The sequence below is a fragment of the Microtus ochrogaster genome, linkage group LG3 (assembly GCF_000317375.1).
Source record: "Microtus ochrogaster isolate Prairie Vole_2 linkage group LG3, MicOch1.0, whole genome shotgun sequence".
NCBI classification, from domain to species: domain Eukaryota; kingdom Metazoa; phylum Chordata; class Mammalia; order Rodentia; family Cricetidae; genus Microtus; species Microtus ochrogaster.
The window spans coordinates 28,151,330-28,167,769 of record NC_022029.1 but is presented as its reverse complement, the minus strand read 5'-3'; the positions used below and the strand labels follow the sequence as shown (position 1 = coordinate 28,167,769).

The 16,440-nt window shown below is 40.6% G+C and overlaps 1 protein-coding gene across 1 annotated transcript in view; it reads right to left on the bottom strand.

Annotated features, from left to right (window-relative positions):
* Positions 1 to 485: 485 nt before the first annotated feature.
* The window catches only part of LOC101982319 (zinc finger protein 878-like), a 23,324-nt gene continuing 7,369 nt past the window's right edge, over positions 486 to 16,440 (bottom strand). The window contains exons 2-4 of the mRNA XM_005360684.3: positions 12,118 to 12,244; positions 11,676 to 11,736; positions 486 to 10,533 (exon numbers count right to left, since the gene is read on the bottom strand). Coding sequence (XP_005360741.1) covers positions 8,871 to 10,533; positions 11,676 to 11,736; positions 12,118 to 12,244 — 1,851 coding nt within the window. The 3' untranslated portion in view covers positions 486 to 8,870. The remainder of the gene's footprint in view (positions 10,534 to 11,675; positions 11,737 to 12,117; positions 12,245 to 16,440) is intronic.

Below are 16,440 nucleotides of genomic sequence, written 5' to 3'. Positions count from 1 at the left end.
AACAAGACAAAGCGAGGAAGTCGGGAAGTGTGCTGGAGTGCGGGCTCTGACGGCAGCTCTGAACACGCAAGGGGAAACCTCTAAAACGAAGCTCCTTGGCGGAACTGACTTTTGAAAACCATTTAAATGACATTTATTTGTGTGAATGGAGGTGGGTGGAAGAACATCTTGCAGGAGGGAGTTTTTTTTTCCTTCCACAATGTGACTACCAGAGATCAAACTTGGGCCTCACGGCCAGTGCCTCTTTACACCATCATGCAGGTCTAACACTTAACTTCTGACCTGGTCGTCCTCAGATGCCGCAAGACAGTTTGAAAAGACAGAATGGCAAGAGGGTCCTGCTTGGACTCCCGTTTTTCCTCCCTAGAAGATTCCATTATCAGAGAACACAATGGCAGTTCCAGGGCGGAGATAAACAAACGGCTACTTACCACTGGTAAGAATCCAGCATCACACCAAAGCAATGATCCCACCAAAGACCAACGTGGAGAACAATGACTTTATTGAGATTTACTTACAGGAGTATGAGGGGTTACTTACAGGCATATGGGTGACTCAAAGTCAGTTGCATCACCAAAAAGTACACCGAGGAAGGGTGACCACACCAAAAAAAATAATAATAAAAATATTCAACCCTATAGCTGCTCCCTACGCAATTTTCTGGCAGTCATAATATTTACAAAATTTTAATTAAGTACTTTGCTGCTTATTATCTTATGTTTCATTCATTTATTCATATGAATAAAGTTAGGGTTGAAAGGGAGACATTATAATACATGGGAAATAAAAGGATAATTTGAGGATACTTTGAAAGCTGCTATCACAAACTGGAAAATCAAGGATAATTTCAAGACAGTTATGAAATATCAAAATTAAGTCAAGAGGTGGAGTCTCATAGACAACCCCCCTAATATTATAGGTATTGCTATTGTCCTTGGTTACCACACAGAACTTGATGATAAGACCCTATTACTGAAGACACCACTTACTGAGTCATGGAACATGAAGAAATCAAGTTTATTCTGACCTAGAGGCTTCATCCTATTGCTTGCTTTCATGGCGCTGGAAGGGGCTGTGCCTACTACCAGAGGAGAAGACTCTGCAGGAAGCCTACCCAGCTGAGACCCCTCTGGTCTACAGTGATAACCAGTCTGACAAGATATGACCATGGCTATGGCATGAATGTTGCTGGAATAACCAACCACTTTTTGACTGGATTTAAGGCCAACTCCACACACTCTACAAGATGGAACTCATGCCTGGTACCATTAATATGGAGAACTTTCTACTGTTATTCTGTTAAAAGGACATGGTGCTAAATCCAACTCTTCTGGGTATCTTAACACCCATAGATAAATTTCTCTCTCTCAACCTTTATCACGAGACTGGGTATTTTGTTTGTTTGGTTTTTGTCCTTTGTTTTTTAGTCGATGGCAATTATCAGACTCACAGCTGGTCATCATACAGAGAAAAAGAGATTACGGAGGGCTAACCCCTAGATGCGACATGTAACTGTATCAAATCCCTTCTCTCAGGGGACCTGGGACCATTGCTGAAAGATTGGAAGAGCCAGAGGCAGTGGATTATTAGAGTCACATGGTGTGCTCTCGACCTAACAGGGCAGCTGCACATACTAACTGACAAACAGCTGTGATTGCATACAAGCTCTAGCCAGACAAAAACCCAGGCATGGGAGGGGGAGGTGTTTAGAAAGCCCCACCCCTGAGTATCTATTGACAACTGATGACTGCTAGGAGGGGAAGCATCAGTTTTCTTCAGGGAGAGGCTATTCATGCGACGGTGGATGGGCCTGCACCCGTGCACACACTGGGGATAGAAGAATTAGAAGGAAAGAAATGAAAATAGGTGGGCTTGATAAAAATGCATGCATAAAATTCTCAGTCAATAACAAAATAAAATGAACAGATGAAGGAAAAATAAATGAAGGGAATGTGAACAATGTAAAAGAGCAACATAACTAAGCTAGTAATGAATTTTACCCCCAAAAGGAAACGTATAGGACTTAATGAATTCACTACTGAATTCAACCAAGCTTCTTAAACTATTTCACTAAATATAAAGGGACTAAACACTAATTTATTCTTGGAAGGTAGTATTACCCTCATAGCAAAACCACGAAGGACTCAACAACAAAGAAAAAAAAAAACCTTGATGAAAACAGATCAAAACCAAACAAAACCCTCAAAATTATACTTCCAAACTAATTCAACATATTAAAAATACCACAAACTACGATCAGGTTGATTTCATTCTTTTCATATAAGTGTTTCCACAGATAGCAATCAGTAAATGTAACAGAGAACATAGATGTTCAAGGACTGAAATCCCCCATCACTGCACTACATGGAGAAGTGAACTCTGTCCAAAGTTCAAAGTCCCTTGATGATACAGTCCTGAAAAAACTAGGAAAAGAAACACAGCTCACTGTAACAAGTTATACATGACAAAACTAGAGCCAAGATTATACCAAGCAGGAAAACTAAAATCATTCTACCAGGAATAACACAAAGGTGTCCACCTTCTCCATACTGTAATATCATCTCTCGAGTTCTCAGTCGGAAAAATAGGGGAAAAGAAAGGAAAGGGATCGAGTACAGGGCTGCAGTTCAGTGGCCCAGCACCTGCCTATCACACACGATCTCCTCAGTTCAGTCGTGAACATAAGGAAAGAAAAAGGAAGTGAAATAAGAGGTCAAATCTCTATTTGTAGTCAATATGATCATCTTTTAAAAAACTATTTTGCCTGTATGTATGTCTGTGTACCATGTGCATGTCTGGTGCCCAGAGACCAGAAAAGGGAGCTGGATCCCATGGAACTGGAGTCACAGATGTGAGCTGCAGGGTAGGTGCTGGGGAAACAAGCCTCAGGCCTCTAGAAGAGGAGACGGTGCTCCCAACTACTGAGCCATCTCTCCAGCCCCTGTGATCGGATTCTTAAAAGACCCAAGCAGCCACACCAAAAGACTCTACATCTGATCACTACTTCAGCAAAGTAGAACAATAAAGTCAGTATAGAAAAATCAGTAGCCGTTTATACGACAATGAAAATAGTAATAAAACAATCAAGGAAATAATATTCCAAAAGCCTAGGAAGTAAGTTACAAGACAAAAAGTCAAATTTATCTATGAATAAATAAACTTAGTCAAGCCAGTGAAAAGAGTACACAATGACAATTTAAAAACACTTAAGAATTGACTTCTCTGAAAAATGGAAAACATCCCTATACTCATAAATCAGCACCATTATAATATGAGAAAGTGTAATGTGTTCTGCAGACTCCACACAACCCCCCATCAAAACTCCAATGTCATTATTTACAGAAATAGAAAACACAATCCTGTAATTGTAAGAAAACCAAAACACCCCAAATAGTCAAAGTAACACTGAGCAAAAAGCAATGCTAGCTAGCGTTATCGCAATACTCAAATTATGCTATAAAACCATAGTGAAACAGTATAACATAAAAGCAGACACACAGAACAATGCAAGAGTACAGTGCCCAAACAACCACGTAGCTGCAATCTTCTGATTTCAGCAAAGGCATCCAAACCACGTATAGTGTAATAAATGGCCTCTTCAAAAAGGAAAACAATCCTGTATGTACAAGAATATCTCTAAGTGCCTCTAGCATTCTGTACAAACGCCAACTCAAACTGAACCAAAGGCCTTAACATAAGGCCTAAAAAATGGTATTCTGAATCTAAGAATTTACAGGAAGAATGGCAAATAGGGAATAGCCACGACAGCCTTAGGATTACAATGTTGACACCCAAGAACCAGAGGCAGGACAACTGCTGTAAATTAGATGATAACCTGGTATATGCAGCAAATCCCAGGCCAGTCAGGCCTCCATAGCAAGAATGTTAAAGACAAACAAACAAACAAACAAAAAAACCAAAAAACAAAAAAAACCCCTCAATTTAATCACTGCATGAAGATAAAAGAGCTTTTACACAGAAAAAAGAATCAACTGTCAGAGAAAGCTACATAATGGGGGGAACTATCCTTGAGTACTCATTCATCTTTTAAGAGATTAATGTACAGAAAACACACACACACATTGCAAACCAACAAACAACTGCATCAATACACAGGGAATCAATCAGTTCTCAAGTAATAAATCATGAAATATTCTCAAACAATAAATCACAAAATATTCTCAAACAATAAATCATGAAATCAGTTCTCAAACAATAAATCACAAAATATTCTCAAACAATAAATCATGAAATCAGTTCTCAAACAATAAATCATGAGTATTCTCAATACAATTAAGTTCACCTAGTGTGATTAGTTATCAAAGAACCAAACTAAAACAAGCTGGTGAGACTGCATGGCTGTTCCTAGAAATGTACGTTAGCATATTCACTCTGAAAAAGTGTTTCATCAAAAACTCAAAATCTTATGATCCTGGTTACTACTGTTTAGTATACAGCAAAAGGAATCAAAGGCAGATTATACTATGCATACTTGTATACAGGTTTATATACTCCTCCCCCTAGTACTCAATTACAGAATCAGCCTAAGTGCCCATCAATAGATAAACTAAAAAATTTCAAATGTGGCATACATAAAATGTATAATAGGTCACTGAGAACTCAACAGGAAACTTGGCAGGAAAATGGATGGAACTGGAAATCACAAGTAAATGACGCTCAGCCCCCAAATGGTGCTCTCTGTATACAGAACAGAATCTAGAGTTAACAAATGAGAGAGATGAAATCATAAGTGAGTCTGTTAGAGAGAACAGGCCCACTAGGGAGAAGGAAGGGAACAAGACAGTGATTATAGTTAAAGTACATGGAAACCTGGGCCACGATGTCAGGACAAAACCTATAATTATGCCAACATATGCACTAATTTTAAATCATTTTTAAAAAATTAAGTATAAAGAAAACGAAAATTTCCCCAACTTTAGGAAAATATAAGTTGGCCCAAAAATGTTGGTCTAGACTAGTCTGAGGTTCGACGATCACCGGGGTGAAAGTAAAGTGCTTTTCTTCTATTTCTCACTTTACCATGGGCTTCTCATAATGTAACCCTGTGGGAGGAAACTCTAGGATATGTGGATAACTGCATCTGTCATATTAAACATTAGTGTTTATATAGAAGCTAAGAAATGCAAAAACGATCCAAACACTAGTTCACCTCACTCAGCAAGGCCACACCTTCTGCCACTAAAGGCCATGTCACAAGTCTCCACCAATGAGAAATGCTCCTTAATGACTGACGGAAGGGCATTCTAGAAGGACATCTGTAAGTTGAAAAAACATCACACATTCTGAATTGTGGAAGTGCCTTCTACTCACTGATGGACTGACAAGCACATCTCGCAAATTGCATGACCCAGAGGCTCCAGTACTGCGGTCTTCCGGGTAACTACTGCTGTTGTGATTACAAGAGCAGAATTACATTTGCCCCTCACCGCACCCAAGATGAGAGATACCTAAGTGCAGATATCTCTTGTAAGACCCCCTATTTAAAACATCAGCCCTGTCAGAAGTTCTAGCTTTTTACAGATGAGCCACTCATGTGTCATGTATGGAGAGAGCTAGTAGAATTTATTGAACACAGTTTGGGGCAAGAAGGCAATAATACCAGTATATTCTTTAGTGAATGACTAGAGAAATTACAACAAAAATAAAATATACAGGAAAGCAAAACTCACACAGTGAAATTTCATAATTACACACACACACACACACACACACACACACACACACACACACACAAATAGTTCATGACATAAAACAAATCTAAGTGCAAGTTGACAACAGCTTGGCCTACAGAGAAAGTTCCAGGCTATCCAAGGCTACATATCATCATCAACTCCAAAAAACCCCCCAAGTTTCCACTATCCACTCAGTTCTTGGCACCAACACACCTTGGCTACTCTCAATTTTGGTCAGAACAGCTTCTTTTTACCATGGAGAGCTGTCAATGGAGAGATGGCTAACTAGGAACAGACTGAATATTTACCTCTAAATGAGACAGCTGTATTAACCCCCACCCAGGCTCAGGGAAAGCCAAAGAAGAAGCAACAATGCAAGAACTAAAGGGCGGGGAGGACTTCTGTGAAGTGCTGGGGCTTCTGATATGGTTACTAGGATCATGAACTCATAGCACCACGTGACTGCATGCACACAACCTATAAAATTAAGCAGTCCAAAATCCCAGGATAGGTGGGGTAGGTTATCTTCAGGCCCCGCCCCTTACTGAGAAGTTGCCGGCAGTGAATAGCTCCTGGGGGGAGAAGAATCATTTGTGAGGACCTGACTACCGGTAGGTCACCCATCCTCCAGTGGATGGCCCCATACCCATGCATGTATGAGCAATACTAATGAGACCTAGTGGGTTAATTAAAAAGACATAAAGCTACGAGAAGGGTATTAGGGAGAATATAGGGAGAGTTGGAAGGAGAAACAGAGGATACATATGATCATCTTTTATTGTAGACATGTATGAAATTCTCAAAAGTAAAAAATAAGCCAACTTGGAAAAGTGACCTGACCTATGATTACAATATACTTACACCTACCTTCTGACTAGGAAAAGCAAAACTAAACACACCCTTACATTTGCTATTCTAAAAGGATTTTGAAAATACTTCAAAGTTGAAAGAACATGTACTTAAAAGACCGTGAGAACACATCAGAGAGAAACATAAACACAAGAGATGAAATCAAACTGAAAGTAGTTTATGCCGGAAGAGGTGGCTGACTGGGTAAGACCACTTGCTGTTCATTCCCTATCAACAAAAAACTGGGACTGACTGAATGTGTCTGTACACCCAGCACCATGGGGAGTGAAGCGACAAGCAATGCTGGGTTTTCTTGGCTGTCTGTCTAGGTCCAGGATCAATGAGACTTGTCTTGGGGGAATAACATAGCAATAGAGTAAGACACCCAAAATATTCCTTTGTGAACACCACCAGCACATAAACCATACCATCAACACATAAGCAATGCTCCCAAGTGTTTTTTTTTCTTTTGTCATAAAAAATGAGAGTATAGACAAAATCAGGCAAATGAAACCAATAGGACTATTCCAGTATTCACAAAGTGATATTTTAACCACCCATTAAACATGATTTACGCAGGAGCTTGAGGGAAGGCTCAGCAGTTAAGTGTACTTACGGCTCTATCATGAAGATCAGGATTTAGTTCCTATCACACACATCAATCAGGTCAGATATCTGTTAATATCTGTCAGATGGCTCCAAAGGATATAACATTATCTTCTGGCCTCTACAAGCACAAACCTACTCTCTTTTTCTTGCTTACACACATACATAGATACTAAAATGCTTTTTAAAGATATTTATGGACTGGCATATTTCATATATCAATTCATCAATAAATCCACATAATGTACAATGAAGGAAGCACCTACCTTATTTGATACAAAAAGACATCACTCATTAAACTAATACATGATTGCTTTAAGAAACCTCACAAAATAATTTAATTAAAATGCACTTTCGATTTTTTTCATATGCAGATCTTTCTGGTCTCCAGTTCATGGGTTTTAGTTGCCATTCCACAGTACACAATGCTCTGCCTAAGGCCTGCTTTGGAGAGTAAGATTTAGAAACGAGTCAAGAGATGAACTGTTAAACAGGAGTTAATGATTGCGAATGTGGAAGTGGACACCTTTCATTAAGCGTTCAAGAGTTAGGAGTTGGAAGATTACCAGTTTTAGGTAAACCTGGGATACACAGCAAAAGCTTTTTCTTGGGCGGGAAGAGGGGCTTGAGAAAAATTTAAATTTTATTTTTATGTGTACATGTGAACCTATGTCACATGTATGTGGGAAGAATTGGATCTCCAGGAACTGGAGTCACATGCAGCTGTGAGTCCTGTGATCGGGTGCTGAAAACCAAATGTAGGTCCTTTGGAAAAGCAGCAAATGCTCTTAAAGGCTAAGCCATCCCTATCAGCCCCTGAAATTTTCCAGTAAATACAAAATACTGTACTGACAACATTCTTTTCAGTGTATGCATTTCCTGGAGCATGCTACAAGAAAAACAAAACAAAAAACCTATTATGTCCAGTCCTTCATAATACTGACATTTATCAGATTAAATATGAAAAGATTTCAAAGGACTTTTCCTATATTCACTACTGTTCTAAACTTTCAATGCTTTCAACAGCAAAGGTTTTCATCTGGTGTGTTTTGTTTCCATGTGTGCCAAATGAAACCTTGAACATCTCTTTCAAGCAAATCAACACTTCATATCAGGTTCTTTCCTTATCTCTTAGTTGAACCAAGTGGTGTTGATACTGGTTTTCCTTCGATAGGAATTCTCCCCATGTACATTCTTGTGAGTGCTATCGGGATGATAATGAAGAGTTCACAAATCCTATTTTGAAGGTTCCTCTACCATAGGTTCTTTCATGTCTGTGAGAGAATGTGATGATAACTGAAGATTATCAAAGATTGCCTACATATGTGAAGGGTTTCTCTCCGTCGTGACTCCTTCCACGTAGTCAAGGGGAACGGGGAAGTGAAGGGCTTTTTTACAACACCACATATACAAGTAGAAAGTTTCTCTAGAGCTCTCACGTCTCCTCCATGATCTGGGACTGCAGAAGGCTTCACCACATCGCTCGCAGTCACAGGCCTGTTTTCCTTTCATGGACTTCCGGGAACTTTAAGCATTTGCATACTGAGTTTTTTTTTTTTAAAAAGTCTCTCTCCATTGTGGCACTTCATGTTTGTTTCAATGAAACAAAGCAAAAGGTTTTCCCACACTGCTAGCACAAATCCAGCTTTTACTCCCAGTGTGATTTTGTTTATTTCTTGGAAAGCTACCAAGCCAATTTTTTTTTTTTTTGCTCATTCATTATTAAAAAATACTGGAATCCATGGTAGTGTGGAGTAATTCATGCCTATGTAAATGGTTCAAAGTGAAGAAGGGTTTCCCACAGTACTTACAGTTATAAGGGTCATCATCAATGTGTATTTTTTCATGCACCTGAAGATGACTGTAATATGTGAAAGCTTGCCCACACTGTTTGCACACGTGGGGTTTCCCATCACTGTGAGTCTTTTCATGTCTCTGAAGGGAGTAAGACCAAAGAAAGGTCTTCCCACACTGCTTACACTCGTAGGGCTTCTCGCCAGTGTGAATTCTTTCATGTGTTTTCAGTGACCTGGAGGAAGTGAAGCTTTTCCCACACTGCTTACAAATATAAGAAACGGGGACACTGTGAAGTGCTTTATGTTTTTGAAACTGACTCCAGAGGACGAAGGCATTCCCACATTGTTCACACACGTAAGGCTTTTCATCCACGTGAGTTTGCTCGTGTTCTAGAAGGTCGGTGGAAGTAGCGAAGGCAACCCCACACTGCTTGCATACAAAGGGTTTCTCCTCCGTGTGAATTTTCACATGTCTTTGAAGAGAAGCAGAACGAGGAAAAGTTTTCCCACAATGATTACACACATAGGGTTTCTCACCAGTGTGGGTTATTTTATGTCTCAAAAGTGAATTCAGCCGAGTAAAGCTATAGCCACACTGGTCACATACATAAGGCCTCTCCCCAGTGTGAATTCTTTCATGTGTTCTCAGGGAACCAGAACACGTAAAGCTTTTTCCACATAGCTTGCAAGCATAGGGTTTCACACCACTGTGAATTATTTCATGTTTTCGTAACTGAATCCAACGCATGAAGGTGTTTCCGCACTGCTTACATTCATAAGGCGTTTCTCCCGTGTGGATTCGTTCGTGTATTCGGAAAGAACGGTAAGTAATGAAGGCTTTGCCACATGGTTTACACACGTAAGGTTTCTCTCCAGTGTGAATTCTTGTATGAATCTGAAGAGAACTATAATGACGTAAGGTTTTCCCACAGTAATTGCACACAAAGAGGTCCCTAACAGAGTGAGTTCTTTTATGTGTTTTAAGGGAACGAGAGTGGGCAAAGGTTTTCCCACACTGCAGGCACACGTAGGGCTTCTCCCCAGTGTGGATTCTTTCATGTGTTTGTAGGTAGGTGGGAAAAGCAAAGGCTTTCCCACACTGCTTACATATATAGGATTTCTTGGCACGATGGCGTCGCTCATGCCTCCGAAAGTACCTTGAAGAGCTGAAACCTTTCCCACATTGCTTACACTGGAAGGGCTTTTCTTCAGCTAAAGTCTTTTGAACATTTTGACCGTATCTATAGTCTTCATCACAGTTCTCACTTTTATACAGTCTCTCTAGGGTGTAAGTACTTTCATGGTTCTCAAAGGGTGGGAGGGAACTGGAGGTGGCTCCCAACTCCACCGTGTTGTACAAATCCTTTCCATAGCCCTGCTCTTCATAGGATTCACGCTCCGTGTCAGGCTTAAGGAGCACACTTAGAGACAAATGGCCAATGACTACTCTTGCACACCCGCTGTTTTCACATATATGCACTCCTGGAAAGGGGTTCTGGTGTAGAATGCTCTGGGTAGTGAAGTCAAACATTTCTGCACACTGATGATGATCGTCTTTATAGTCATAGAGTCCCTCCACCACTTGGCCACTGTAAGAGAGCAAACGTGTGTCACTGATATTTTATTAACTAGCTATCAGTAGACATGCTGGCTCTAGGCTGTCGGGGTTTTTGCTTGAATGCTTTCAGCAATTCTAAAGACAACAGTAACAAAAACAGTGGTAGTCACAGGCGGTTGTATTATAGCATTTACATGTATAGCAAACATGTCTTTCGTTTTGTATTGTTTTTTTTTTTTTCCAAGACAGGGTTTCTCTGTGGCTTTGGAGCCTGTCCTGTAACTAGCTCTTGTAGACCAGGCTGGCCTCAAACTCACAGAGATCCTCCTGCCTCTGTCTCCCGAGTGCTGGGATTAAAGGCGTGAGCCACCACCGCCTGGCTTAGCAAACATGCTGTATGTCACACTAAAATACATATTTCAATTCTTGATGCCATCTTGGCACCTGAAGAGGCCTGCTCTAAATAGGATTTCTAAAGGGCAAATTACTTAGATCAGAGATGTGCACACGTGTATGAAGCAAACAGCGGCACAGTGACTCCCGGAAGAAAAACTACAACAGTCATTTGGGGAAGGTAACTCAGGTCCATGAAACAGTGCCATACTTCAAGCCAAACTGTGAAGAAAACTTGCTGCAAAGGCCACTGGACACAGAATCCAAATGATACTGTACCCCTCATAGAGCTAAACTAATGGAAAATAAATAAAAGTGTATTCGTAAATTATTAACATATTCAGTTCTCAATACTGTACAATCTTGATGCACCATACAAATGACCACAATCATGTTACATGAACTACTTGAAAGTCCACAAGGAGATTTTGATATTTAATCCAAGCCTAAAAAGTTACCTGCTTTTTGTATCATATATATCGTACACAAAAGGTTTGTGGATAAATCAATATTTAAATGTTGATAATATTGCATGGTGCAAAGTTGATACATATGAAGGATGATAAAAATCACTTCAGGCAATCATGATATTCCAGTTATTTCCAGTAGTGGAATCCTTATAATGTTTTCAGAATGTTCATGTTTAATGTGTCTCCAGTTTTGAAGAAACTTCCCAGAGAACAGTTGAGCTTGAAACTAGATATGCACACGTCTTTTACTAGAAAATGTGCAAGCACACAACTCTTGAGGAACATGGCTGCCTCTTGAGGTCCATATTACCTTAGTTTTCTCCAGGAATTTCGGTATATATTTTCAATGACATGGTGCCCCAAACTGCTTCCTAAAACACAAACCAAGCGAAATCATTGTAAATTATGACATCATAGTAAATATGTTAAGAGATTCTAGCAAAATCTACAGTAAAAAGTGATCTGTCTCATGGGGGCTGAAGATACGGCTCAGTGGTTAAGAGCACTGACTGCTCCTCCAGAGGTCCTGGGTTCAATTCCCAGCACCCACATGGCAACTCACAACTGTCTGTAACTCCAGTTCCAGTGAACCCAACACCCATGGTAAAATACTAATGTACATAAAATAGAATTTTTTTAAAAAAAATTAATCTATCTCATATATTCACTCAAAAGTTTCTTTACCACACTTAAACTCATGCAGAAGCACTCTTTCTTTGATTGACTAATTAAGGGAATGATGACATATTTACCTATAGAGGCCAAATTCCTCAAGGTTTCCTGCATCACATCTTTGTAGAGGTTCTTCTGGGATGGATTCAACATAGCCCACTCCTCCAGGGTGAAGTTCACAGCCACATCCTCAAAGGTCATTGCCTCCTAAAAAGAGCCCATGTACATTTCCACAAGGAAGCATGAGTCTCATAATACTGTAAAGCTAATCTTACTTCCTAAGAAATTGGTCAGATTCAACGTTCTATGTGCATTTAAGTTATATTGGTTATCACAATTACATCTCCCACACACTAAGAATCTCCCCACACAGTGATTCTGTTGGCAGACTGGGGCTATCTGATAAAGCTACAATAGGACAGGCCCATCCTTGTTCAGATGGGTTGTGCTAAGTTCTCTTTGGCCATTGGTTCAACAGCTACAATGAATTCTGATTACCTAATGCCCCAAACCCAGTCAACACCAGCTGCCCCGAGACTGCATGTTCTTAGTAATGCGGAAGAAGACAACCGTACTTTTCCTGGTATCTGCAACTATTCAGTGGGACGCCTCCCACTTCCCAACTGTAAAGAATAAAGTAGCTTTCCCAATAGTCGATATCAATTACACACTACTTTTATCATATCTATTTTCTCTCAGAATTCTTGTAATGTTTTTAAGCTCATCAGACACAGCTTAGAACCCAATATATTCGGAGAACACAGGGATTAGAGGACCAGCATTTATTTATTGCTAGTTCCTGACGAGAGACCCAGAGTGATGAGGTACCTCAAGCTCTTCGTGCAATGCCTTCTTAGCCATGATGCTCTGGATCCGGGAACTATAACCCCCAAGATTTCTTCTTAAGGAAGCTGGAGAGATGGCTCGGGGACCAGGAGCACTTGCTGTTCTTGTGAGGACCAAAATGCTGGCTAGTTTAGGTCAACTTGACACCAGTTAGAGTCATCTTGGAAGAAGTAACCTCAATTGAAAATTTGCCCCTAGGGTTGGGCATAATGGTACACATGTCTCATCCCAGCACTTGAGAGGCAGGGGCAACATATCTCTGTGAGTTTGAAGCCAGCCTGGTCTACATAGTGAGTTCCAGGACAGTCGGGCTATATAGTGAGACCCTGTCACAATAATAATAAAATAATAATAATAATAATAATAATAATAATGCCATCAGATTGGTTTGTGGACCAACCTGCAATATATTTAATTGACTGATAATTGATGTTGAAGGGTCCAACTCACTGTGGATGGTACGACCCCTGGGCAGTTAATCCTGGATGCTATAAAAACAGCCAGCAGAATAAGCCACAGGGACCCAGATAATTAGTGGCATTCCTCCATGGCCTCTGCATCAATTCCTGTTTCTAGGTTCCTGTTTATTTAAGTTCCTGCCCAAACTTCCCGCAGTGATGGGACTGTGGTGGAACTGTGAAATAATACCCCCCTGCCCAAATTGCTTTTGACTATAGTATTTTACCTAACCACATCACACGACTCACAAACCACCTGTAACTCCAGAGAACCTAATGCCCCCCTTTGGCTTCTCTTGGTGGGACACACACAAGTAACAAAATAAATCTTGAAAATCAAAACATTTCTTCTTAGGAATTTTGTCACAGCAGTTAGACAAAAAACTTAAGACAGGACTGATTATGTGCGGTTGGCTGTACTAATACATTAACTGTACCATTTTTACTGGAGAATGTCAGCAGACAACGACACAAGAAGGATGTCACATGTTCAAGGAGCAGCTCTAACTAGCCACCATGTCACCCGTCAGAGACATGTACAAAATTCTGTTCTTTCTACAACAAACTTTCAAGAAGTGTGATGGTTAATGTTAATTGTCACTTTATAAAATTTATAATCATATAGGACACAAGTCCCTGGCACACCTATGATTATCTAGATTACATTGCCTGATGTGGGAACAAACATCTTAAGTGTTGGTAGTAGCATTCCCTAGGGAGGGGGAACCTGAGCCGTATAAAATGAAGAAAGGAGCTAAGCTCCAATATCCATCCGTCCGTCCGTCCGCCCGCCCGCCCATCCATCCATCCATCCATCCATCCATCCATCCATCCATCCATCCATCCATCCAATTCTTCCTGTTTGTGGGTCACCTGGGCAGTTGATTCGAGCTCCTGACATCCTGACCTCCCTGCCACGTAACTCAATCAATTCCTCCAGGTAACTCAATCAATTCCTCCAGTTACTATTACCAGGGTATTTTATCACAGCAACCAGGAGAGACTAGAAAACTGGTACCCTATATTGGAGCTATTCACATGATAAACGTGACCATCTTAGGGAATGTTTTTGGGAGGAACAGGGAAAAACTTGGTATTTGGGTTAGAAAAGTCCTTGGATACCAAAAGCAGGGTTTAATGGGCAATGTTTGTGGATGTTTGAAAATCAACAATGCTGAGAGCACCTGTAGTTGATAAAAATATCAGTGTCACTAGAGGAAAACCTACTGGGGCACAGTGGAACAATAGGAAAGATGGCAAAAGAGCAAAAGCAGAGGCTCCAGCCTGAGGTGGCAGTAAAACTGGGCACTGTCATTCACATGGTATGAGTTTTGAAGGAATGAAGAACGTAAGATAGGGAGATCATATATACGGAACAGCTGAGGTCTGGGACCACATAGGAAAATCATTGTCCTGCAAAGTGGGCCTTAGAAGTCACTGTGTGGAGCTCTGAAGGTGAAGTCTAAGTGACACTGGAGACCACAGGATACCGGAAATGCCAGGACCTCGACACCAGCTGCCTGCCAAGGACAGCTATAGGCATAGAGAGAAGCCAGTGTGAGACACAGACTACACATGTTGCAGGTGGCAGCTCTGGGGTGGTGGGGCTACCTAACCTTTGGAATGTAAACGATTTCACCAGATTTAGCTGTCAGGCACAGGGATGTAGGGTTTGGTGTTTGCGTTGGTGGACTTGCATCTTGCTTTGGTCCAATCATAACTTGACCCAATTCTTCCATTTTACAATAGGATTGCTTGCTCTGTATCATTATAATTTAGAATTATATAGAGCTGCAGAGATTGCTCAGCAGTTAAGAGCACTGACTGCTCTTTCAGGGGGACCCAATTCAATTCTCAGCACCCATATGGCAGCTCACAACTGTAACTTCAAGTTCCAGAGGGATATGATACCTTCACACAGACATACATGCCAGTAAAACATTGCTGCACACAAAAGAAAAACAAATAAGTAAATAAATAAATGTATATATTGGATGTATGTAACTTGTTTTCCATTTTATAAAAGCTCACAGTTAAGATACTTTGGAATCTCAAATTATTTAAATACGCTTAATGACTATGGGCAGTTTGGGTGTTGGGATAAACGCATATCACATTATAACATGGTCAGCAGTCTATGGAGATAAAGAGTGGAAGGTTAGGGCTTAAAAGTGGCGATAAGTCTGAGTGTCAAGTTGACAAGGGCTAGGTTAATACTCATTATCAACTTGACAGACTGTAGAATCGCCCAAGAGACCCAGGCTCCCGTGAGGGGTATCTAGACTGAGGTTAGCCTTTGAGGATGTTTCTGAGAGATTATGTTGATTACATTAATCAGTGTAGGCACATCCACCTTGATGGTGAGTAGGAGCCTTCCCTGGGTAGAGGATTCTGGACCATATAAAGTGAAGATAGTGACCTGCGAATCCGCATTTACCCATCATTTTCTGTTTCCTGACTGGATGACATGCGCTTCTACTTCACCTGCTTGTTGCCCTGATTTCCACCACAGCAGACTGTACTGTTATCTGTGAACCGAATGAGCCCTCCCCCCTTAGCTTGCCTGTCAGGTTCTTATTTAATCACAGCTATAGGAAAAATAACTAATGAATATAATACATCTATTTTATCAAAGCAGTTGAAATCAATGTCCAACAGTTATTTATTATTTAAGTAAGGAAATAAAAGTTTGCCTAAAATGAACAAAAGACTGAAGCAACAATGACCATGGCACTAAGCTATGGCCACAAATGAGCTGCATGAAGGAAATCAGCCTTTGCAATCTTGAAACAGAACAACTGATTATTGAGTAGAGATGGCAGATCAGATCTGTGCACATAAGGCAAAGACAAACCAGCACCAGCTTGGGAACATGCACTATATTTCCCTCCACTCCATGGACAATAATCAAATATCCAGTCTTAGTCAGCCTGACTAAAATAATGGGCAACAATAGTTCCAGCGGGCGGGAGAGATGGCTTAGAGGTTAAGAGCACTGGTTGCTCTTCCAGAGGTCCTGAGTTCAATTCCCAACAACCATATGGTGGCTTGCAACCATCTGTAATGAGATCTGGTGCCCTCTTCAGGTGTGCAGGCATA